Source organism: Setaria viridis, chromosome 4, assembly GCF_005286985.2.
Source record: "Setaria viridis chromosome 4, Setaria_viridis_v4.0, whole genome shotgun sequence".
NCBI classification, from domain to species: domain Eukaryota; kingdom Viridiplantae; phylum Streptophyta; class Magnoliopsida; order Poales; family Poaceae; genus Setaria; species Setaria viridis.
The window spans coordinates 38108026-38134195 of NC_048266.2; the positions used below are offsets into that span (position 1 = coordinate 38108026).

Here is a 26170-nt window from a genome sequence, read left to right on the forward strand (position 1 = left end):
CTTTATAGTATTTGTATTAATATTAGTTTGAAGTGTATAATATACTAAGAATTGTATATATAGTAGTTAAAATTAATATTATGCATATATTATCTTGAAATATATATACGACATGCATACAATACGAGCGTATACGTATAAGTCGTGTACGCTAAGGGTGTATACATATAGGTGTATATATATAAGTGAAACAGCAATTAGCATTAATATGAAAAAGAATTCAGGGTAAAAAAAAAGTCTTTAGTCCCGGTTGGTATGTTATTACCTACCGGAACTAAAGAGGGTCTTTAACACCGGGTGAGTGATCCAGAACTAAAGAGGGGGACCTTTAGTCCCGAAAGATTAGTCCCGATTGAATATTCGAGAGATATGACTCTCTCCAACTTGAACTAATGTTTACTTTTCCACCGTGCTAGTTCTATCATCACTCTTCGTACTAGGCTCCCGTAGCCACCGGTCACCGGCCACCGGCGCCGGAACCTCGATGCATGGCATTGAACCGGTGAAATCCGACCTCGATCGACGGGGTACTGTACAACAAAGGATGCATGCATGCATGCATCGACGATCACGATCAGGACATGCCCATCCAAGCCGCTGGTACCGACCAGGACGCATCGGCGCGAGACCCCGAGAGCTTTGTTCAGGCCCGGGCGACACATCCAAGTTGCCGGGGCGCGCCGAAACGCTTGCGTGCCGGTGCCGGCGCGCGCTTGAGCGGTCGGCCGCGCGGCGGACAGGCGCGGCCGGCCGGCAGCGGCGCGTGGAAAACAACGCGAGGCCGCGCGCTGCCTGCGTGCTCCGATCCTCCAGTTAACTCCACCCCGACCACACCGCGGTTAACACGGCGGGCTCATATATGTGTCGCGACGGTGATGATACCATGCCCCCCAAGGCCCAATGGCCAAGACCGAGCGCGGCAGCATCCTCGAGTACGCATGCCCGATGTACCCTGCTGCACGTACGTGCACGGCACACTGTTTCTGTCCCAACAGTCCCAAGTTGGCTGTGGCTGCCTGGCTGGTGGCCCACCTCGATCCGACGGGGGAAACAAAACTTGGTTCGAGCAGGAGTAAGCCAGTAGCCCTGAGAGGCTACACGCGCAATGTACCTATTGCGCGCGGCTACGCTAGTGCCTGTGAAATGTTCTGGTACACGTATAGTACCTACTACCTACGTACGGTGGTTTGAACACTCGAGGCTTGCCATTGCCGGTAGTCCGGTTAGTGGGGCCATGGTGTCAGCCACCGATTTGCCGGAGCCCGGTAGTGGGGCGCATCCCACATGGCCGCGCGGTCGCACCGTGCACAGGTGGACGGTCGCGGTGAATCCACCCCCCATTCACTCGTGCCGGGTCCGCCCTTTTGCCCCCGGCTTTGCGGTCGTAGGAGGAGCAGCGCACGACAGAGAGGCAGACCTCTCTGACAAGGAGGCGCGTGCGTGCCCGGGGCGCGCTTTCTGGGCGAAACCGGCGAAGGCGGAAAGGCCTGCGCGTGGGAATCGATCCGTTCCCTCAAAGGAAATCCGGCGCAGGTCACGTCGATGCACGGTTGGCAGAGACACTAGTTACCTTTCCTACGTGCAGGGAGCCAGAGCCCTGACACGGGAGGATCCGCCTCAGAAAAGCCGTTTTGGTGGCGTATCGTATCGGATACGTATTAGTATCCGTAGAATACGTATTGACAAGAAAGGAGTACGTATTCAGCATGGGCCGAGACGTCGACGAGGTCTCCTACAGTAGGAGCACTTGTGGCCGGTCCTGCACGTACGGTACTGACCAAGAGTATACTAGTGGAGAGAACCGTACGTACGCTAGATAGGGGCACCTATAACTAGCCCAAGTCGTAGGGTGGGGCGACGCTGTACGTGCTCGACCGGCGCAGCACGGCAGGGAAGGCCTGCGGCGTAGGAGTATCCGAGTGCCCCCGACGAAAAATCTTGGACGCATCAAAACGCCCATGACGCGCCTCGGGGCTAGCGCCGGGTTCGTGCTTCAAATTGTTGCCAGGCCCCCGGCCGAGGTTTCAGGACTTCACATGGATACTTGCCGTGCCTGGCCGAGCGCTCGTGCTCGCTGCGCGCGGCTGCACTTGTCCGGACCCAAAGGCAGAGGGCACACCACGTGGTGCCATCATGCGGGCCTGGATCGCGCGATCCTTCTCGGTTTTTACCCTCGCCGCGCGCCCGTGACCGTCACCGCACCCATCTCACCCTCTCCCTCTTTCCCGGTCAAGTCAAGCTACCACGAGCTATATCATTCGTCGCACTTGCTCGCCGCTGCCGGAATCTGCGGCGTTTTCCGGCAAAGAAGTGAACGGTTGGAGATGTGGTGGCGTTCGTCTTGCTGTGGGCGTGGAGCGACGGGCGACAAAGGCGGGCACCGTCCTCCGTCTAGAGCTAAAAGAAAAAGTTGCCGCGACCTGGGGACAAAAGAGGCGGGTAGGAAGTAGGAGTAGTTGCCATTATTTTGCACGCGCATCGGTGGAGCACTGGAGAGCTGCTCGTCGTGTCCGCATGCCATGTTGCCGTCCGGCACCTGTACGGACACGGGCGCACCTGCGCGCTCGACGCCAAAAAGGTGGTGGCTTGTCACGGTACAGTTTTTTAACCTGCGCAAAGCGCAGCATTAGTTTTGTCGTAGACCTCTGCTACTGCTAGGAGTAACTTGGAAGGTAAAAGTAAATTCCGTACGGGAGTAACTCTTGGTTTTTTAACGGGCGTTGGTTGTTGTTGATCCTTCCTTTCGTTTTATATAAGAGGTTGCTGAGTTGCAGGGCAGGTTGCAGCTACTCCCGAGTCACTGGTCGAGTCAAGTTAGGCAGGGTCAGCAGTCAGCAACTTGTGTTAGAGTTCACTGTTGAGGCATGCACGTACGCGCACCTTTGTCATGGTCACAGCCATGCACACACTGTTGCCGAATCCGATATGCTAGCTACTCTAGCTACACCTGTACACTAGATATGTGCTCGTGCAGGTGCAGCGCCAGAGTTTGTCCACCGCTATCTGATCGATCAGTCGATCTATCTTCGCTTCGTGGCGCGCGCGGCAGGCCATGTGCGTTTGCATGCATGAATCGCGCTAGCTGTGTGGACTCTGGTCTCTGCTATCCTAAGCTGCTACTGGACACATGCTTGAAAATGAGGAGTCCGTGGCCATGGCGCGCGTAGCCTAACTTCGCGCCGAGCGTCGCAGGTTGATGAGCCGTACATACTACTCCTACATACGCTCCAACGTTCCTATCCCCCGAACGAGTCAACATACGTACTGCGTACGGAGTAGGTGCCATTCCATACGTACTGGTGCGCATGATGTGTGACGAATCATATCACCAACTACACGCACCCGTCCTACTGTCCTAGTACGTTTAGGCAGCCGCCCCCGCCGGCCGAGATCGATCGATCCGAGCTAGGGCTCGGCATCGCGTGACACCCGTACTCCACCGGTGCCATGCTGCCAGCCCGTGGAGCTCGAATCTTATGGATCGCCGAGTTCCTAACGCCCCGCCTCGCCGTTTCGGGAAAAAGGAGCCTCCTCCGGAAAGTGGAGGGCGATTGCCACCTGGTACTGGATCGCCGGTCATCAAACCGCATATGGATCATGGGGTCGCATATTTGCCTTGCGCTCACACACGGCACGTCGCGTCTGATGCGTTGCCATCGCAGTAGGACGTGTTTGGTGGCATCGCCGCCGCCGCCGCCGCTGGCGCAGCAACACGTCGCCCGGGCACATCGGTTCGGCGCACCAAGCACATTGCTGCCTGCTGGGCATCCACGTCGAAATGCTCCAGATATTGTTAGTGTGTGTTGATATGTCACGTTTTTATTTCGCTATTGCTATCTATATATATTTTGAAATCATGTACATTATGTTGGAAAGTATCAAAACAATGGATTAATTTCCGGAATTTAAAGCAACGACCATGTCAAACGCTACCGTAGTAAAAACCACCGCTGAACACACTGTGCGTACGGATATGCCCTCGCTGATCCCTGCAAAAAAGAAAGACAAGGGGCTGATCAGTGATCCCACTCTCTCTCTCTCTCTCCTCCATGTGCCAGGTCAGTGGTGGGCCCGGCGACAGCGACGCCCGCACTCCAACCCGAACCTCTCGCCGCGGCCGGAACCGTACGAGAGCGGACTACGGACGCGGCCGAGCCGGGCGCGGTCGCGCACGCGGGCAGGCTGCGGGCCCGGCCGATCGGTCGGGGTCCTCCGGCCGGAGCCAAACCGGGTGGCCGGGCCAGGTCCACCCCCCACCGGCTTTCTGCGATGATGCGGACCATGCGGTGCCCCCGGTGTGTGTACCTGCCGGGTACTCCAACAGTACCCGCACTCGTACCCGCAGTTAATTCTTCCCCTTTTGCTACAGTCAGTCACACGCAGTTACTGTATGTCTATCGACAAACCGTTTGACCAGACATTGAACGATTTTTTCAACTCTTTTCTGTTTATTAGGTTTGAAACATTCACTTTCCTTTGAATTGTGAACAATATTTGGAAAAAAAATTCCCAAAGATTTGGCAATATTTAGTGTGAAGTACTAACCTATACTGTAAAGATCCAAAACAATTGAAAACACTTCTCACTTAGAGTTACACTCCCGTACCTCTCACAGAGGACCCACTTGACAGGTCTGGAGGGGTACCAAAGTTTTGAGGAAGGGTGAAAACAACACTTTCTAAAATGGTTCTTACTTTATGCCATTTCTTTTTTCACCGTAAAAGAATTCTACCCACCTGTGTACCCACCTCATCCCACCCCATTAATTTTGCATCCAGATTTTTCGTTCATGATTTTTCCTCCGCAAGATCTTCCTACATCCAAACCTATGCATGTTAATTACAATGACTAGAAAAGGAAGCTTATTCATGTTGTTTCCCTTTGCTTGAAATCCTGTCAAGTTGTTTCCTTTTCCTTCTGATCGGTGAATCACGTCATAATATTGTTTTCTTCTACTTGAATCACATCGAGAACGACATCTCTTTTTGGGCAGCTATTGTTGTGTGCCTCCAAACCGTGTTTTCTTCTACTTGAATCACATCGAGAACGACATCTCTTTTTGGGCAGCTATTGTTGTGTGCCTCCAAACCGTATTCGGTGATAATTGGCAGCCATTGCCGGTTGACGCCTCCAAGACATAGACCTCCACGTCTGGCTTGCCAATCCTACCCCAATGCACATAGATGCCTCCAAGTTCACCTTGGTGGCACATCGGCAAAGAGCAGGCCGACATCGCAGTAAATTGAAGCCAAGGCAAGGCCCTCCAAGCTATTCTCAATGTCCTTTTGTTTAGCCTTTCTACAGTTTACAATTCGAATGTTTTTTATTTTCAGCACCTTTTTCGACGCCATTGGCCATCGTCCTGCTAACTTTCTACGATCACGGCTGACTTCTGGCTGCGGCGTTCATGGTTGCTACGATGAGCTCGTGTCGTGTGTATGAGGCGGCATGGACGAAATCATGAAAAGATCAGTACTAGTTCCTCTGATGAGCACATGCTTAGTTTGACACCCAAATAATGTTTTGTGTCTCCTCACTACCACAGATGATTAGTGTAATAAACCACCATTAGATCGATTAAGTCTCATGATCTCATCCCTCTCGTCTCACAAGGAGAGGAAAGTTGAGCCACCGTTCCTATTTTTTTTTTCATCTGTGTTTTCCTTCTCTGAAAATTTTTATTTTTTTTTCAAAATGCGGTGAGCTGAACTTTGAGTATCACAGCTCTACTGATAACAAGACACACTGCATGCGTCCACACCCTTGTTTGCTTTTTCTAACAGTAAATGATCAACAATTTGTTTTTTCAGTTAAACGCGTGTGAGCATCTGAAAGTTCCCCTTTCGTTCCATGATTTTACCTGAGAGGGATATAGAAGAATTAGGCTATATACTCCTGCAAAAATATATATGCCTGTGGTTTGGCACACTATGACAATACTTTACATTAGAATAATCCTTATGAATATTTTTTTACGTATTTCTATGCCTGTTGTAATTGATCAATGACTCGATAAATCATTTATGAGCTTCTGCAATGTAATTGTGTTGGTGCGATTGGTTGTCATTCCTATCTTCTTGATTATATTTCCTGAAGGTTGCAGGTACATTAGCCTCCTCGTCGGTGAACCTTTTCTCACAACCATAGCCAGGGCCTTCCTTGTTTAACTTATTATAGGGTTTATTTCAGCTCCTCTCTATGCGCTCGGTGCATGCCCACACCAGGGTAAGTATGACCTTGCAATTGGTTTTACATGCATGATGTACTGTAATACGTCTTTGAGATTGTGAAAATTGTGTAAGATAATGTCAGTCTATTTTTCTATTTCTCTAGTAAAGTTAGGACATGCATCATTCTAGATGATTATTCTGCTACGCAGTTGAGGCAAAGAAAATAAATTAATATAGTGATTATTTGTTGCGAAGCACCTCCAGATTCATACTACTGTGAAATTGCATTAAAAAAATACTTGCCAACCGATTGCTACTTTGTGTGGTATTTGAACAACTAGCTTACCGATGTATGAGCGTATAGCCATGTAGAGACTTGCATGAGGCTTGTACGTGCAAATTTTTCCATGTGGTAATGTGGACCGGCTTGGTGATTCAGATACTACAACTTTTCATTTCAGGTTTGGAAGTCATCATGGTAGCTGATAAGCAAATAATGCAGAGGTAATACATAGATAAATTTGAAGATTTCAAGATCCGGGAAATGTAGTTCTATTTCAGACACTATCTTGGCATTAACTGAATATTAACATGTGCTCCGTGACTTGGTGGGATCTGGGATCTGCAACTGAAAGTAAGTATCTTCCTTTGGAGATGGTGATCGGTAAGAAATAAAGCAATACTAGGGAGAGAATTTGTGGAGTTCCTGAGTAACATATTGTCAGCCATACATCTATGGACCCACTAGGAGATTTGGACAGTCCTACAATACGGGGCTGTACACCAAGACGTGTCAGACCTGGAGACTACGGTGCAGGACGGCGTGGTCTACATGGAGGACAAGAACTAGTTGAGGATTAGAAAACTAGTCGTAACAATTAGAGTAGTCGTAACAATTAGAGTAGACCTCTCTAGTCGAAACCGACTAGTATTCTTGTAAACAACTAACCTGTAACCCTGGCCCCGGCAATATAAGGCGAGGCAGGGACCCCTCCAAACAAGTTAAATCAATACAACACAACCAACATACAGGATGTAGGGTATTACGCGACATAAGCGACCCAAACCTATCTAAATCGTGTGTTTGAGTTCCTGATCTTTGTGAGCCCCAAGCATAAAACACTACCTCGGGTACCCTCTCGGTAGGTTGTCGGGTTTAAACACCGATAGCTAGCGTGCCAGGTAGGGGCTCTCGCCGAGAATCCACTGGCGAATCTGATGACTCAAGTCATCATCAAGCCCACTGTCACATTCGAAGCAGGTGTGACGTTCGTCTTTAGCTTCTGGGTTTGCGTCGCAGATGGCGCCGAAAACTTCCACCACCACATTGCGCCGGTCCCAGAGGAGAAGCAGTACGACATCAACCTTCATCGTCAAGCTTTGGAGGATTTTGTCAAAAAATTCAACAAAATTTTTGACCTATTCCAAGGCTCAGGGGATGAGTCCATGTAGAACTCGATTTCTCCCACTAGTCGGATTGATTCCCATGAGCTAGCGCTCAAGCCATCGTGCGAATCGATCTACAATACAGTCCTACAATACATGGCTATACACCGAGACGTACACGTGTCAGAAATGGAGACTACGATGCAGAACGGTTTGGTCTACATGGAGGACAGGAATTAGTCGAGGATTAGGAAACTACTCATAGCAATTAGAGTAGGACTCTCTAGTCGAATCCGACTAGTATTTTTGTAAACAACCGACCTGTAACCCTGCCCCCGGCAATACAAGGCGAGGCAGGGACCCCTCCAAACAAGTTAAATCAATACAACACAACCAACACATAGACACATAGGACGTAGGGTATTACGCGATATAAGCGGCCCGAACCTGTCTAAATCGTGTGTTCGAGTTCACCATCGAGTTCCTGATCTCGGTGAGCCCCAAGCATAAAACACTACCTTGGATATCCCCTCGGTAGGTTGCCGGATCTAAACACCGACACATATCACCTACTAGAATTTGGAAAACTGAAGTCTGATCAATATTGAGAGAAAACAGACTTAAGACCCAAGCTAAATGGAGTCCACTGGATGAGGGAACATAACAGATCAATATTGATGTAGCTGTTTTTTTTCTCCCAAGGAGATGAATAGGGTTGGGGTTTTGTGGCAATAGATACTCTGATTTTGAGAGGTACTGAACAAGGTCCTGAAGTTTATATACGAATTAGTAACCGGTGATACGCCTGGATCCGTTGTTGTTTAATGGAAGTTATAATTCATTTTAAAAAACTAATACACAAGCCTTTGAAAAACCATTAAATGAATCTTATACTTTCTATTTGGATGAATTTTTAAATTAAGCTTCCTAAAGTGGATGAAACAATTTAAATTATGTTAGGAGTTAAGTATTTTTACTAAATATTTTTTCTGAAAACAAGTACGTGCCGCACGTACTTTACTAGTAACTAATACGTGTGCCAAAAGCATAGATGTGTTTTGGGGTGGAGAATCAAGTGTCCCCGGAGCCTGGAAATATTTTAGTGAGGGGGAGTATCAAGTGGCCCCGAAGCCAGCCCACCCTGAGGGAAGAATTCCGCAAAGTGGGAAAAATAGAAAATGAGTGGGGAAAAATAATCACAAAAAGACCTTGCAAGCAAATTCCATAACTCCCGTCTGCATTCTGCTCCTGCGCCGTTTATAAATGGAGGCGAGCAGCCACATGTACACTCATTGTGTGCTGTGCTCTGCTGTGGTGTGTCCCTCTCCGCTCCCCCAACCCAAGCGCCCTCTCGCCAACAACAACCCGCCGCCGCCGCCGCCGCCGCCGCCTGTTCAGCACTCTCCGTTCCGCCAGCATGAAGCGCCTGCTCCGTCGGCTCTCCCGCGTGGCCGCGGCGGACGCCTGCGCCGCCGCCGCCTCCGCCGGCGCGTACCAGCCGCTCTCCAAGGCCGCCGCGTCGGTTTCCGGCGCGCGGCTCCTGGGCGGCGGCGCGCGCGTCCCCGAGGGCCACGTCCCCGTCTGCGTCGGCGAGGAGGGCGGCCCCGTGGAGCGCTACGCCGTGCGCGCCGAGCTCCTCGGCCGCCCGGCCTTCGCGGCGCTCCTCCGCCGCGCCGCGCAGGAGTACGGGTACGGCCACCCCGGCGCGCTCCGCATCCCCTGCGCCGTCGCCGACTTCCGCGACCTCCTCATCCAGCTCTCCTCCTCCACCGCCGCCGACTACGCCGACGACGAGGCGGCGGTCTACTACTACTAGACGCCGCCGCATCGGCGGCACCCCCCCCCCGCCGCCGCCCCTTGCCGTCCGTGGGGGGATGTTCGCGGAGGGCGTAATTGAGATTTGGCCCCGCCGGTAACCGGCGCTGCCTTGTCTTCTTACTGATTTGCCCCTGCGTTGGAGGCCTTGTACATAGGGAGAACGGGGGGCACAACGGGGATTTCGCCGCATTTTCTCCTGCAGCTCGACGGTTTTAGTTCCTGCTGTCTGGTAGGAATTAGGGGGAATTCTTCCTCTTTTTTCATCTTCTCCCTCCCGTGTTTTTGGGTGCTCGTCTAGATCTAGCTCTGGCAGCCTGGCTCCTAGCTCTAGTGGTGGTTGTAATGGAGTGGTAGTGGAAGTGGGAGCACCTGCCTTGTTGTTTCTCCTAGGGGTTTTGAGATCTTAACAATACAATGTAGTAAGCCGCAAGGTTGCTGATCTCGTGACTGAGACCGAGGAAATTCCCAGTGCAAATTGCCACAAATTCTCTTTCCATGTTCCAAGATCCGGAGAATGGAGATGCATTGTAAGGTACAATACTGTGTTTTTCGAAAGATTTATGAAATCCTCTTGTGCTACATTTCCCATTGTCGCCCAAGATCGCAAGCATGCTGGTTAACTGAAGCAAAACAACCGGTCAGTAGTCTGTGATTGCCCTGTCTATCAGCGCATCGTGTAGTAGGATCTCGAGCTCTGTTGGTGGCCGAGCTCGCGAAGAACCAGATGCTGGCGAACAGTGGCGCCGAGCAGGGGAAAGCAGAGGCCGTGCCGGCACTGGAATGGCATCTTCTTCCCGCTGTACAGCTGCGAGCACCGGCCGGCAGTGCACGCGGCGATGCGCGAGCAATCGGTCGTCAGCGTCTGGTTTATCACGCAGATGACGAGCGCTCCTATGGTGTGCTAAGGCGCTGTCTGCCGCCTGGTCATGCAGCTGGCTCAATTCTACCCTGGATCTTCCTTGCTTTGTTTTGTTTCTCTGGTTGTGTTGAGTCTCCATCTAGGTATCTAAGAAGTGAAATCTTGTACCGTTTGCAAGAGCCCGATTAGCGTTCTATTTCTTCTTAATACAACTAGAAAAAAAAGATGACGAGCGGGCACCAGTCCGACCGGCTGGATTCTGGAACTAGCCGAGCCGAGCTTACTCACATCTGCTTTGATCATTTCTACCGGAATTCAGATCTGCTGCGTTCAGGGGAAAATGCGCGTCTCGTGCGAGAATTTTTTTTATTCTTAAAAACGTGGATGTTCTACCGGAGCACAGTGAGAGCGACGACGAGTTGACAATTTTTGCCACCCTCCAGCTAAGCGGTAGACGCTGACAACGAAACACCAGAAACTGAAAACGAGCCATGAATTTCACCAGTAATTGGTGCTGTCCGTACGTGGTTGTTCGGTGCGACTAAAGGAACCGTCGGGCGTGAACAAACCATCGATTGAAAAAAAAAACCCGCATCCATGATATGCCGTTGTACTTTCCAGCCGGAAACAGCACGGATCCATTCTGAAACAGTGCTCTTTTTTTTAGAAAAAAAATTCCCTCGCCGAATTTCGCTATCAAATCTTTCTCCGTTGGTCCATTAGCTACGCAAAAGGAGGGAAAAGATTAAAGAAAGGCGTAGGAATCGACCACCCCCTGAAATCTCCATTTGAGGATACAATATCGCCAGCGGAAAGGAGGGGTTTGTGGCCCGGACACTTCGTCAAACGACGGGCGCAGCGCCATGTGCTTGGTATCTCGGCCAGTGCGGCGCCTCACTGTGGCTGAGCTCACGGAGGCGAAGCTGCGTTGCGTGCCTTGCTTGGGGAAGATTCAGCCCAAGCTTACTTGTGCTCCAATCACAGCAACCAATTCAGGCATTGCTAATGTTCAAAAAAATCCAGGCATCGCCACAATCTCTCCTTGGAATCGTTCTGTCAGAATTCTGAAAGCCATCAGATGCAGTTATGACATAGATCGTCTGCTCATTATTGTACATGCATGTGCTGTCTAATCTGCACATTTGAAAATTGAAATTCCGGCGACGGTGATCTAGGTACTATTCCGTGTGTGTGAAAGCAGCGTCCGCCGCCAGGATATCGCACCAGAAAACCGAAATGGCAGCACTGCGGCAGAGAAGAATTAGCATAATTTATTATGCTATTTGGGAGGCAGAAATTCTTGGCGACGTGCTACGCTGCACATGCCGGTGCTGAGGCACCAGCTCACCTTTTCGGGTTTTAATTCAGCTGCGCGAGTCAACCGGCTTCAATGCATCGTCACATGCTGAAAATGCCTCTCCAACTCCCTTTCAGAAGAAGTGAGAACAAAATGTGCGTGCCCGTGATGTAGATGTCCTGAACACCACACAATAAAGCGAAACGAAACTTAATCTGCATTGCAATTTGCAGGTCGCAACTGGTTTATGGACGAACTAGTGAAAGCTGCCTGGGAGCTGCTTCCTGGCGGAGGCGATAAGGACCTGCGCACGGCTTGTGCCTGCGGCGTCGCTCGCATCCACGCCTGGAGCGCTCTGAGACCTGAATCGCCGCGCATGTGCAGGTAGTGAAGGCCACATCGCCCGCCGCACGCGTGTCGGGTTGCCCAAACGACGAGGCCGAGGCGAGGCCCCGGGCCGGCAAGCAAAGCGCGCGGGCGACGATGGCGCTCGGGGCTCCTGCTCGCAGGGCACGTCGCGGCCGGTGGCACCACATGGCGCTGTACATGTCGACGCGCGGTGCCGTGTCGTCGGCCTGGAGCTGGAGGCTCGGGTCGGGTGGTGCACCGCTGCCGTATCCGGCTACCACCACCGGGACTGGCGCGTGAGGTTACGTCGAGGACGACGTCGTCGTGCTGCGCGAGCGCGACAGACAGGGTGACGCGGCGGCACTGTTGGTGATGGCCTTTGCCTGATACGGTGAGATTTTTGGATAGGATGGGAGCAGTCGAGCAGAAATGGGGAGATGCAGTAGTGAACAGTGGCGTTATCTGCTGCAGCAGCAGCACGGCGTTTTCGAGGCAAATGCAATTATGCAGCTTGGTTTTGCTAGTAGGACGCAAGTGAGTTTTGGAGGCCGTAAGATGAACACTGATGAACACTGATGCAGTTATGCAGCTATGAATTTTGCTAGTAGGACGCAAGTGAGTTTTGGACGCAAGTGAGTTTTCGAGGCAAATGCAGTTATGCAGCTTGGTTTTGAAGATGAACACTGATGAAGAAGGGGGCTCTGTGACCAGGCAGAAATGGACAGCCCATTCGAGCCCCATAGCAGACCATTTCAGCCCAAGTTTCTAGAGTTACACGGCATCCATCCATCCATCCCACGAATCCACATTAGAACAAATGATCTAATGCAATGCATGCTCTTATATCAGTAAGAACCAAGTTGTTAATTCATTTCAGCTCGATCGGCGACTGCGAGTACCAGGTCCAGTTGTCCGGCTGCCAGTTCGGTTCTTCTTCTTCATTCTTCCACACACGCTACCTCTACAAGCTACTGTCTGCAGCTACGGTTTTCAGGTTCCAGCAACTACCCTAGCGCTCACCGGCGAGGCCGCCGAGGTGTCGGTCAGTCGCTCGCTCACACCCTGTACGTCATGCCCACCTCGATGAGGGAGGTGTGCGGGACGCCGAGCTCAGCGGCGGGCCTCCGCGAGTTGCGCCGTAGGAAGCCGTACACGACGTTGATGGCGAACCTCTTCACCGCGGGGGACGACTCGTGGGCCTCCACGCAGGTGTGCCCGATCATGTACGACACGCCGGACTCCCGCTCCTCCATCAGCGTCTTCACCTCGCCGTTCCTCTCCGCCGCCGCATCCCCCTCCTCGCCGCCGGACCACGGCTCCTCGAACCGGACCCTCCTGCTCATCACGCCGGCGTCGATCTCGCAGGACGAGCCGCCGCTGTACGACGCCGACGACGCCGTGCCCGCGTCGGCCAGCTGGTGATGCGCGCGCGGCGACGCGGGGATCACCGACAGCTCGCCGGAGTCGGACGGCGGCTCGGCGGCGTCCTCCTGCGGCTGCAGCTGGAGGAACTCCACCACCTTCATCAGCAGCTGGTTCTCGAAGTTGAAGTGGTCCCACCGCCCTTCCTTGTAGCCGTACCGAACCACGCACCGGAACAGCCGGTTGGCCGGCGGGCCGACCCGCCCGACCAGGAAGCGCTCGTCCGGCGAGACCTTGGGCACCGTCAGCGTCTGGATCGACACGAAGATGAGCACCCGGTGGAACGCCGGGAAGTTGGTGACGAAGTGCGCGAACATGGGGGGCACGCCGTTGACGGCGCTGGAGTAGATGAAGCCGACGCCCGGGACGCGCACGAGGCCCATGCCGGAGCTCAGGCTGAGGAACCGGTCCAGGCAGACCTTGTTCTGGAGCTCGTACTCCTCCTTCTTCTTCGTGCCGTAGTGCCACGTCGACATGGTCAGGAGCGTGACCAGCGACAGCAGCAGGGGGAGCCAGCCGCCATGGGGGACCTTGGCGAGGCACGCCGACAGGTACGTGAGCTCGATGGATCCGAAGCCGAGGGTGAAGAGCCCTGCCAGTAGGACATTCCGATTCCACACGGTGGTGATGACGAGGAACATCAGGCATGTGGTTGCAAACATCACCAGGATCACAGAAAGACCTGGAACAAATCAGACATGGATCCATTAGTTCAAGCTAAGCTGAAAATCATATTGCCTGAGGCAAGCAGCATGGAAAATACTATGGATTGTACACTTCTGCATTTCAAACAATTCAAGAAAATTCATACCATAGGCGTTTCCAATCATTTCGGTATCGCGGAATCCGACCGTGACGGCCAGGCACAAGAACATGAGAACCCAGTTCACCTCCGGTATGTAGATCTGGCCGTGGACTTGGCTTGATGTGTGCACGACCTTAATCCGCGGGAAGCACCCCAAGGCCCTGCACTGGCTTATGATCGAAAACGTAGCTGAGATGATGGCTTGGCTCCCAACAACTGTGGCTAGTGTAGCGATGATCAGAACAGGCCAAAACACTGTGTCTGAAAAGGGGAAAGGGAACACAAATGAGAAGCAGAAAATTAAAAGGAAATATTAATGTGCTTTCAGCTAACCAGGCACACTGTAAATGGTTAGAAGTAGCAAAAGAAAATATGCCCTAATACATTGAAACAATGGTTAGAAGTAACAACTAACATTTTCAAATTATGAGAAAGAAAATATGCCCTAATACATTGAAACAATTGACCTTCATATATACCTGAACCTGAGAGTTTAGATCCACAAACCCCTTTGCATGGCTAACCTTGTTCTCAATCGTATTTCCTTCTAAATGCTCTAGGTTTTTTCTCCTGTGGGTTTGTTAAACACAATTTCTTTACATTTTCCAAGAAACCGTTCATACCTTTGATGACATGTATGATAAATTGATAAGTAGGGGTGCAACTGTCTGTTTCTTGGGTCATAGGTGACCCAAAGGGCCAAAATCCAATTGCGCTGATCTAGAATGGAACAAGAGCCTCCGGATATGTTTAGTAGACAAGTTATCATTTTTAGCTGAGTCACAATATCCGGATATGTTTAGTAGACAAGTTATCATTAGTATAGGATCAACTCTTGAAGGATCACAAAGCTTGATATACACTGAATGCGAATATTGTAGTAGAGAATTTTGCATTACATTTCTAGAAATTTTAAATTGACTTTTGATGGTTCCCAACAAAATGCTTACTTGGACGGAGCTAAGGCTCCACAACAATAATTTTCTTGATGATCTTGATTACCGATAAGCGACATACGACTTATAGATGACATGTATGAGTTCACATGTGTCGATTACAGGGTCTCACATTACTAGATCTATTATACCCTTTCCCTCCATACCATGTAGTGGATTTTCTTACCTTGAGTCGTCAATTGCAATACAAGGTATGCATTAATGGCTATGGAACTAGGAGGGAAAGTGGTTGGATAAACTTATATGACTAACTGATTATAACACTTTGATATACCTTAGAATTTAACATCAGATGTCTTTCTCTAACTATAGAGGTAAGAAGATAAGTTTTTGAAATAAAACAAATAAAGAGAGTCCCCACTTGAATTTTCATTCAAAAAATCCTAGAAAATAAGAATATATTGGTTGGAGGCTAATTAAGGAAACAATTGTCCAAAGGGCACCATTTACACAATGAGCCCATATATATTCTAGCAAGAAGTAACCAATTAGTGGGTTCATGATTTTTGAAGGGAGAAGTCATGTTCATGTTGTAGCCATTACTATCATTCAGTCAAATGCAATTTCAAGGGAGAGGTTCTATTCACATTGTAGCCTTTACCAAATCATGATGATCGCACAAACAATGGAAGAAAATCTCCCATAGTAATGTTTACATCTAATCTGGCATAAGAAGCCTAGCCAAAAATACTATTTTTGAGATGTCCAACTGAGCACTACATATTGTTCAAGGTATAGTCTTACGCATCTCCGTAACCTCATATATGGCAATATAGGAGAGATGAGGAGCTAGAGGCTAGAATAGCCCCACTGTGTCGCAGGATGGTTGGAATCTGGCATCTCTCTGTGATACGCTTGGATGATGCTTGCCCTCAAAATTTTATTGAGAGTGGCAGAGCATGGAATCGAACCCTTACTTTAGAGATGGGTCCCATGTCCGCACGTATTCTCCTCCCTTCCCCAATATAGAAGAGATTACCATGAGTTTTGGGCGAGTAGTCGTAGGCATCTCCTCAATACGATTGATTTAATGATAGGTAAGGTGGTGCTTGGATGAAGTCAATCCTCCTGAGTAACAAGACATGGTACCAAGTGCCATGTAAATCTCGGTATAAATACCTTGACGAACCATGACCTTTGCTTGGTGGGGTCATTGATCTAGGAGAAGGTTGGCTAGCAACTTTGAACATCGAAGGTGATAGTAGCCTAATGGATCATCATTTATGTTGAAAGCTATTCGTGGAGGGGGGGGGGGGTGTGGACCTCAGTGGCCATCATCATTGGATACTAAAAACGATGCGTGCATTTGGGGAGGGGGGTATAGAACCGAATGCAACATCGATCAACTTACAAAATACGTCTTTACTCCTCGCACAAAGACCCCTTCACATAATTAGGCTTTCGTATCCTCTCCTTCTTGTTTAGAATTCTAGAGGAGGGAGGAGGATCCCCACTTGAATCGAAATTATTGATCTAACAACGACCGATAGTTCGATACCAAGTACATACAAAGTTACAAATGTGCATCCCGGCATACCGGGGAGAAATTACATGTTGGAATATATAAGAGAATAAATCTTGCCAGCTACATAGATTGGAACATCACCGATCTAGTTGTCAAAGACAAGTTACTTGCATTGTGAGCAATCCACACTCTTCAAGCCAAGATCATGATGATGTAGGGGAAGGAAACCTCCAAGACAGAAGGAGTGACACAAGGATATAGAAAGAAATGACTTGAAGGTGATAAAGGTAGAGCAAAAGAGGAAGAAATGCTTCAAGGTTTCTAGAAACTATGGCATCTCAGACTAGATGGGTCATCTAGCTTCATGACGATCTTGGGCAAAAGGTGGGCCCTAGTGTTCAAGAAATTATTGCGTAGGAGCTAGGTAAAGAACTTGATCTCTAATAGTGCACGCGTCGACAAAATGTAGGAGGCACTTGGGTTCTCCATTGACTTATATGAAAGTCCAACATAGACACTCGCAGTACTAAAACTCTTATGTGAACCCCAAACAATTTACCAGTTATCATACGAGTCGGTGAGATTGATGCCCCCAAGGAAAGCTACATTGGTGAGCTTGGCATCCAGAGCATGGTCGAGTAGGCAATAATCTTCACAGAGACACTAAGCCAAGTTGTGTGAGATGCGAGGAGGATCATCTAGCCACAAAGGGCTAGTGCCATCTTAGTCGATCATCTAGAAAGAAGAGCTTGTCTTGGCGACTTTGGTGATGGAATAATAATGGTGTTACTTGTGCATACTTATCTTTCTGTTTGCCTCCATGAAGTCCATAACGAATGTCATTCGTAGATGTAAGCACTAGAGATATGTCACTTGCACATGACATCACTTGTTGATGCATGAATATGTCTTGTCAGCATGGTGACCCTTTAACTCTACTCGCAATCTCTCTCAAGTCCACTGCCATTGCACTCCAATTTTGCAATTTTTTTTGCCAATGGCAGTTATTATACTTATCTTCAATCCAACCCACCATTTGTTGTTCCCGCCAAATAAGGCCCTTCTTTGACTGTAGGTATCTTCCACCGGCAAATCAATGACAAAGAGTTGACATCCGCATTCTATAGCGATGGTGCCACAAATCCAACATAATCAATTGATACATGCATGTGAATGCTTTTCAAGGGCATGCTTGTATTTTTGTTCTTTTAATGAAGGTCATTTTGGTACAATTATAGTTTGTTTATGCATTCTACTCTCTAGTTTTCTTTTTTTCCTTTTAAAAGGCTAGATATTCATTTTTTTAGAAAAAACAATTATTGTGCATTTTTTCCTTGTCATGTTCAAATGGGCTGCAATTGGACCCGCAACATTAGATATGGGCCTATTAAAGGCCCATCTCATGTTAATGCATAAATACCGTAGGATTGTCTGTTCAGCTTCTTTGCCTCAACAAATTTGGTCCATCATGCATAGCCCCCTATAGAACCTTCTCAAATCCCTATAAAAGACCCGCAGGTGAGGATGCAGAGTCTCCATCACCATCTCCACCATCATTCTCCAAGCTGCCATCGACGACAACCTCGGGCTTCTCGATAGTCGCCATCACCGCTCCTTTGTAATGTTTTTTTCTGAATGTTTTTCTATTTTCTTATGGTTTTGGGTGAAGTTTGTTTCTCTTGCTTCGTCATTGTTTGATCTATTCTGGCCATTGGTTATTTAATATGCTGCCACTAAACCTATTGTCGTGTTAAAATTTCTTATACCATTATTTATTTAAAAATCTTACCATTAAATATCTTAACAAAGGGTATCCCACTTTCACAGTTGCACCCCTTCATCTTACATTTGGAATTTATTATCAGATATTATGATTATTGGTACATTATTTTTACCAAACACTATCTATATGTAAAAACAAAATATACAAAATGTCATATCTCAACGGTTAAGTAACTAAAAATGTCAGAATAATGTAATGCTATATTTTGGAAAAAGAACGATATATGAATCAGCAGAAAATTCAGTCTATCTGGCAAAACATTACCACCTCACCTGGTAGAGCTTTGTAAAAGCTACTTTGGAGATCCTCCCTATGTTTAGATAGATAAGCAGCCTCACCCATGTAAGCCAGGACTAAACATGGATACACAACTATTGTGAATCCAAGCTGCCATCACAAAGCAACAAAAAGGATTCAGTAAAGATGTTTGCCACAGTTAACAACGGGAAACTGACGCATCCAGCTAGTAAAGCTATACTATCATCATAAAAGAGAAGATAATGTTGTATTTACCCTTAGTGAAAGCTTTGAGAAATGCCCAAGATCAGCAAACATTGCCTCAGCACCTGAAATTCTAGCAGCCTTAGAAATGCCCAAGCACAGCTATAACTTCAACCTGTTACAGCTAATTAAACAAAGTGCTTAGTGATACAGAAATGGATAGAAGATGTGAACCTGTGATGCAAAGAACAATTCCTCCAAGTGAGCTCCAGCCGTCCCTGCCGGCCTTCCTGAAGAAGTTGTATATGTAGTACGGGGACAGAGCACGGATGACACTAGGGTTCCACTTGAAAATGTTGTATATACCAATACCACCAATGCAAGCGAGCCAAGCAAGCAAAATTGGAGCAAATAGGAACCCAACACGGTGTGTTCCGCAGTGTTGCAGTGCAAAAAGGCCAATTAAAACAAAACATGCAAAAAGCACAGTGTAATCTGTACAACAACACAAAAAGGAGTCAATTAATTGTAGTTAGTCATGAAAATTGCCAAAGATTAACAAGTAACCTGGTAAATTTAACTCCATATAAGCATTGAATAAGCAGACGCTTACTTTCATGTAGTTCTGGAAACTTAATTCTGAGGCCAGAAACCGCTGATAGAACTGCAGAAAAAGATACAATCTTTGTCAGTTGCAGAAATATTTGATGGGCTTAGGTTACTAAACTTTTCCCCGGAAAAAGAGGAGCAGACTGACTATTAGAAAAATTACACAGGGAAACTACGTGGAGTATAGTACACGCAAGAGATTTTCATGATCTACTTGAACTAAGCAGAACTCTTATTCCTAAACACGTTAAAACTGCAGTTCCAGGCAAACCATTTCGTTGAACTCAAAAGCGCAAGGTTCTTTACCTGACATTGTAGGGGTGAAGACACCGTCCCCAATAACCATACTAGTACCCATCAGGACGAACAGCAGCAGCACAATGCGAAGCGAGAAATGCTTCTCGAAGAAACCTTTTATAGCCAAACTGTTCTTTAGCTCTTCACGAGGTTCCTTCTGGCTGTATGCTGATAAAGGTCCCTGATGTATGTTGTTCAGGAGCCCCATCCTGGAGCGCCTGCACATTAACGAGTACAATGCAAATGTCCCACCTGCAGATACAGCACGTTGCCAACAAATTGAGATAGTTTGTCAGCATCCAGTAACATGCATACAGCCCTCCCTTGACTCCTATAGCAATTGTTGTCAGCATGTTAGGTTGCCAAAAAATGTTTTTTTTTTGAAAAAATGTTTTCAGCATGACAATAGAAACGATGACCTGACCAAAAATATTGCTGAAAACAAGAGTACCTTCTCCATTGTCATCTGCTCCAAGAACAAGGATGATGTACTTGAGGAGGGGTATGAGAGTGAGGCTCCAGAAGACGAGAGACAGCACCCCAAGGATCTCCTCGTCCTCCTCATGCAGACGCAGCTTGCCAGAAAAGGTGTTCTTGTACACATAGACAGGTGAGATGCAGAGGTCGCCATACACGACCCCGAAGCTCTGGTATGCCAGTAAAAGCGTAGCTTTCTGAAGTCCCTGCACCAACAGGATCAATGTAATTTTGTAGTAATTTTTTTACCATTCGTAACATCTATAGGGCAAATATTAATCTAGTAACACAAACAGTAAATGCAATTTCAAATTCTTTTTTTGACGAACTACATACAGGTACAGGTAGTAAGCAAGAAAGCATTCAAAGCAACAGAACAGTACAAATTAAGTTGGACCAAAAAAGTGCTTCAGATAGACCGAAGTGACAAAACTACATGCATACACTTCCAATAAACATACGTACGACTGCAAAAATGGGTTGATCGAAGATATTAAGCAAAGCTGTTGACATTTGCCATCTCATCTTTGGGCTCCAGCTCATGGACTGCGGATGAGATATCAGATATAAACATGGCTCGAGACAACATTACTTTTACAGCAAAGTCAACCCAGAATCCAAGGCTAAGGAAATTAATACAAGGAGCCTAAACCGCCACCTAGATTCAGAACGAGAATAAGTGGCATTTTTAGAACTTAGCCTGCAACCTTTTCTTCATCATCTCAGATCAATTCTTGGACCAGGAAAACGCAACATCCGCAACTTAAACTCAAGAAGAATTATGCAACAAGTTGTGCCTCCGAATTCCGCAGTAGCATCAGAAGTTAGCCGAGACTAGAGGTTCATCACTTTTGCAGAAAAAAGGGAAAGAAAACTGCATCAAAGAAACTAAACACTCAAACTGAAGTCACCAAGAACCGTCAGTTGCATTGCGGAATCAGCCCCTAATAATTACCGAGACCAAAGCCCACTCCTTCCTCCAAGACTTCGACAAATGACACACGAAGATAGGCTCTCCAAACCGAAACGGAGAAATTTCATGCAACTGAAACTTACCCATGATGAGCTCGTCCTCCTCGCCGTCGACTGCACCGCCGGCAGGCCGCCGCCCTCCACATCCATCTCCCCGAACCCGGCGGAGCGACGCCGAGACAAGATGGCCGGAGCTAGGACTCGATCGATCGGCCCTCAATTCCGGCGTGGGCTGCCGCCGGGAGGAGTCTTGCTGCGTGCACGCCGGCGATGGAGGAAGGGTGGGAGAGGAGAGGAGAGAGAGGCCAGTGCGGGGAGGGAGAGAGGGGCCAGTGCGGAGGGAGGAGCGAAGCAGTTAAGGCGGAGGGAAAACGTGGTGGCTTCACGAAAAGAGAGAGGGCTACAAATGGAGGGCCTTCGCTCTCTCCGGCCTCTCGCGCTATATACCTCCTGTATGTGTTCAGACACGCACGCACAAGTTTCAGTGGGACACCCCGCGGCTAACCAACCATGGTTAGAGCAAATACATTGCTACACCTTAACAGTCTTATAGGTCGTCTCATGCAGTGCCACGTAGGATTTTTGGTGATGTGGAGGAGAGAGAGTGAGGATAGAGAAGGAGGTCGTTGTTTCGCAAAACAACCGTCTCATAGGCTTGATTTTAGAGCTATGAGACGACTACTCTACCATTGTTCTACCATGTATGAGTTGTGATTGCCATACAACTTATAATATTATTTGTACATAAAAAGATAACCTATTGTACATATTGTTTGTTGGGTCGTCTTAATATTACGTGTCAATGCATAAGACTGCCTGTTAGACAACACCAATGTACTTACCCTTATTGTTTTGGTGAAAATTGGGGAACTGACCGCTCTTCTTTTGGTGTCACTATAGCTAGCTAACACCTGCTTTCCTTGTCTTCCTCATCATCCTTTAACCTTGATTTTGGTGAAGCACACCTATCTTTGATGTGAAATTACCTGTGCTAGACTAGAAAGTATTCTTATTAATGTTGAAGGACTATCATGGTTTTTTTCTTTGAAGGAACAGATGTTGAGGATTTGAAGTATTATTCTAAGGCAGGATTGGCAGTATTTATGATGCCTTAATGAAGTGCAAAGATTTGGATATCCCATTTGTTGGATGTTGTATTTGTATCCAGTTTAGATCATTGAGGAAGAATGCTGGTGTCATTATATGGCTTGCCAGCGAGTTGACTTTGCTGATTTATTCTATTAAATCTCAATCATATATTTTATTTCCCCGGCTCATCTGATATCTTCATTTTATTTCCATTCCTACTTGTTTATTTCAATGAGTTTAGAGTTAACACGGCTGGTGATATTGTCGCAGACACTTGTAAAACAATGCTGCTATATACATGCAACGTACTTCATCTCACCCATGCATTACGGTTGAGGTAGGTCGATTTGACCGTCCAAGATTTCTTCAAGTCCAAGCATCTCAGATGATTGTTGTTTGGACGAAATCTCGTATGAGTTTTGATGTGCCATTACACAATTAATTTTATAGGACTTAGAGGCTCAGGAGGTGATGGGATCAGTAAAATTTCACCATGACGAGACACCACATCCTTTGCGCCAAGAGATTGCACAGAGTAGAGTGTAAACGTGTCAAGATGTTTAATTTTTTTCCGTATGTGAAAACATTCTCTTTCTAGAATCTTCCCATAAGGCTATAATATGTTTTCGCTTTAGCTTGCTTGGAAATCACAAAAGCTACACTCGATTTTGTCAGCATATCTCGACCCGCCGTCACACATCAAACCATAATTTAATAATAGGAAAATGTTTGATGAATGTAGGATGACCCGTATGGATTTTTTCGACCATAAAAGAAACACTACAAGGGAGCAAAAGACAGCTTGCAGATAAATGATCGAGGAACCAATTTTGGATTCCACAAATTAGAGAGAATCTACGACCATGCTCCCGAATTAAATGCTGCTGAAATTGTGACGGGAAAGTTTGGGCTTGTGCAGACACATTAATTTGGTCACTGGACAAATCTGGATTAATTTATTGCCCCTTTCATTTGATTTGGTCATTTATTATTGATACATTGTTGTGGATCCTGGAACAATTACTCAATTATCGGTCCAGAAAATATCAAAATATTTTGCAAGTAGTATTTGTGATATTTCTTGCTTGCCCCTACGGATGCATGTCATTTATATCATTATATGTGGTATACTAGTTCTCCACTTCTAAATACTCCCTCCGTATCAAAATATTTGTCGTTGTTGACTTTTTCTTACAACATTTGATCATTTGTCTTATTCAAAAATTTATTGCAAATATTCAAAAAGATAAATCATGCTTAAAACACATATGATGGTAAAGTAAGCCACAAACAAAATAAATGATAATTATATAATTTTTTAATAAGATGAATGATCAAGCATTGTGACCAAAAATCAACAACGACAAATATTTTGATACGGAGGTAGTACTTCAATGTTTAATGAGTTTGACTTAGGACGAATCCAGATGGATTTATTTATGATTGAAGAGGAAGTATGGACTCTTTTGTATGTTAATTTATCTTTATCTCAAGAATATCTTCATTTTTTGTTAGTATATATAATTGGTGTACGCCATTCTATTGTTCGCGATATATCTATGTTCTTGAGACATTTTTCCATAGTTATATCAAGCACGCAAGTCATTCTAGCCTTCGCATTTGTTTTGAGCTAATCCATGTAGCTATATTGTTCGAGTCAGATTTATATTTTCTTGCATATTGTAGCCTTTCATTTACCTTTCGAGATGGAATGACATGTATTTTGAGCCACAAGAAATTGCTAAGAAAATTTTATCTATTAGTCTATGAGATCATCGATAATATGTTTGTTTTGGCTTCTGACTTTCGGCTGCTCTACCAGATACGCTACGCAGATGAGCGTTGCCGTTTTAATATGTCTTCTGTGTTAATTAGGGTTTAGAGAAGTAGCAGTATGTAGATTGGCAAAGGTGAAATCTTGACAAATCATTGATCGAGATGCATATGGTTCTCGCACCCAGCATTTGCAACTAATTATTGTCCTTGATCGGTATTCATACCGTCTGTTGTGGGTACCAAGTTGTGCGTCAGTAGTACTGCGCCTGCAACCACCGTACGTATCACATTTCATTCCTACGAACCACCGGTCAGCAGATTGCAGCTAACTTTGTAACAGTACATACTCCTTATATGACGTTTAGGAATTTCGATCAAGTTGTCAGCAGAAAATGCATGGTCTAGCAGTGGGCAAAAACAGGGTGTGGACAGTGGACGTGACACAATGTTGCATCAGTGTCCGTGGCTGAACTGGAAGTGTGCTCACGAATGAGTGGCAACTACTCAACTCAGTCCACGTAGGTTGTGGGCACGCGTCACGCTGATAAAAACATCCAAGATGATGCCAGCTTTGGGTAGTCATGGACGTTTTGCCCATGCCTTCTGTTACGGTTGGTGATATTGTTTGAAGGCTCCGGTAACTGCAACCGGGGGAGTCAGTTACAGAGTGATTTCAGCATTTGCATCTAGATACTGTAAATGGTGCTGGAGAAAAGGGTTACCTTGTTTCCTGCTTGGAAAGACATCAGTAACTACCCTTGCATCAACAATGCAAGCAACAATGTTTGTGCTATTCATCTCTCAACTTTCAGCAGGAAGAACATAACACAGTGCGTGCCTTTTCCAGTTTTTCCTGAGTGATAGATGAGCCCAAAATAGTTGTTGATTTCTTCACTGGTGCTGGCTTACTGATGTAACTCTGAAAGAAGGGAAAGAAACAGGGGCATAGAAGGATAAGCAAATCAATGTCAGAAGTACATATTTTGGGCTCTCTTTTCCTGGGTCATTTTACCTTGTTCTCTACTTCAACAAAACAGTACATGAGTTATGCCTTTTTTTTCAAGAACACTTACACTTTACCCACTTGTTCCACATCAGCATCTGTATGCAGAGACATGTTAATTTCATCCTCAAGCAAGAAAAGTGCATCTAAAAAAATGCCATTCCTTTTGGCCCCTGAAACTGAAGGAACCAAAGATGATATGCCGTCCCCTGCAACTGCTCCCTATTCAAAGGGCTGTTGGTGTGGGCATATCCATTGCTGCCTCCAACCAATTGAGCCATGAAAATTGAAAGCTTGACAAGATCTCCGTCCACACCCTTTCCCACTTCTCCATCGACAGATCGATCGGTTACACATCGGCACGCTCAGCAGTTGGCCACAAGTTGTCCTACAATGATCAGTCCATTTCGTGTCAAGGGTATCATGGAACGAAAACGAAAGCTTGGAGTGAGACAAGATGTTCCATGGCCGGCTTTGTAGACATTGTTGCGAGCCTTTGGGGGAGAGCTTGCCATTGCCATGCGTTATATACCACCTGGATGTGGTTCAAGGTTAATGGGATGCATGGGATCAAGTTGGTGGGCGTACTTTATCAAAAAAAAAAAGATTTGGTGGGCGTAGGCTACTGTTGTTGCGCATATTCTGCAATGTTAGCCGTGAATAAAAATATTTTTTTTCCGATTTAATGGCTAATTTTCTTCCGTTCACACTTGTGACTTGCGATTGTGATGTGCCGAGATGCAGTTTCAAGAGGGGGTAATCAAGCGGGGTGGCAATCAACGAAATTAGGCAAATCATGAGAGGTTGATATGACGTACGTGCGTGCGACTGGTTTACCGGATATGCAGGACGATGAAGCAAACAAGGACAAAATGGCAGAGTTTACATTATTTTGGACGATTACCATCAGCAAAAGCAAAAGAGTTTATGGACGTAACTCATGCTTGAAACATTCAATATTTCTGACTTGTTGGGCGTTTCCTCGTCAAGGAGGAAGCACCCTCCAAAAATTAGAGTACGCTGCTTATTGTGGCGCGCACACGGTATTCTTTAGTAAAAGGCGAAAGAATAGTTCGCTTTGTGCTCACCACGCAGCCGCTTGGGTTCGATGTCTGCAGCTGCCGCTGTTTAAGACGTGCGACTGCTGGCTAATCTCCTTGAGGCTCGGCGGTGTGGGATTAAACAAACATCATCCCC

The 26170-nt window shown here is 47.0% G+C and overlaps 2 protein-coding genes and 1 non-coding gene across 3 annotated transcripts; 1 reads left to right on the top strand and 2 right to left on the bottom strand.

Moving 5' to 3' along the window:
* Nucleotides 1-8792: 8792 nt before the first annotated feature.
* LOC117851623 (auxin-responsive protein SAUR40) lies at nucleotides 8793-9955 on the top strand. Its single transcript, XM_034733469.2, has one exon. It carries the CDS (start codon nucleotides 8974-8976, stop codon nucleotides 9370-9372), a length of 399 nt encoding a protein of 132 aa, XP_034589360.1. The 5' UTR covers nucleotides 8793-8973; the 3' UTR covers nucleotides 9373-9955.
* A 2746-nt stretch (nucleotides 9956-12701) lies between these two features.
* LOC117851815 (probable potassium transporter 13) lies at nucleotides 12702-21501 on the bottom strand. Its single transcript, XM_034733714.1, has 9 exons — nucleotides 21190-21501; nucleotides 20108-20339; nucleotides 19666-19908; nucleotides 19364-19414; nucleotides 18985-19245; nucleotides 18823-18875; nucleotides 18582-18696; nucleotides 14112-14366; nucleotides 12702-13982 (listed from the first exon to the last, which is right to left on the bottom strand). Exons 1-9 carry the CDS (start codon nucleotides 21253-21255, stop codon nucleotides 12934-12936), a joined length of 2325 nt encoding a protein of 774 aa, XP_034589605.1. The 5' UTR covers nucleotides 21256-21501; the 3' UTR covers nucleotides 12702-12933.
* Nucleotides 21502-25950: 4449 nt separating this feature from the next.
* On the bottom strand, nucleotides 25951-26070 carry LOC117854334 (U5 spliceosomal RNA). Its single transcript, XR_004640262.1, has one exon. It is a non-coding gene; the product is annotated as a U5 spliceosomal RNA (small nuclear RNA).
* Between the last annotated feature and the right edge of the window lie 100 nt (nucleotides 26071-26170).

What these genes read in the sequence shown, in the direction of transcription:
- LOC117851623 (XM_034733469.2), top strand. Translation starts at nt 8,974, where the DNA reads ATGAAGCGCCTGCTCCGTCGGCTCTCCCGCGTGGCCGCGGCGGACGCC.
- LOC117851815 (XM_034733714.1), bottom strand. Translation starts at nt 21,255, where the DNA reads ATGGATGTGGAGGGCGGCGGCCTGCCGGCGGTGCAGTCGACGGCGAGG. An exon ending in GGAGGACGAGCTCATCATGG is followed by an intron (nt 20,340 to 21,189) that starts GTAAGTTTCAGT and finishes CTGTTGGTGCAG; the next exon opens with GGACTTCAGAAAGCTACGCT. An exon ending in AATTGTTCTTTGCATCACAG is followed by an intron (nt 18,876 to 18,984) that starts GTTCACATCTTC and finishes CTAGAATTTCAG; the next exon opens with GTGCTGAGGCAATGTTTGCT.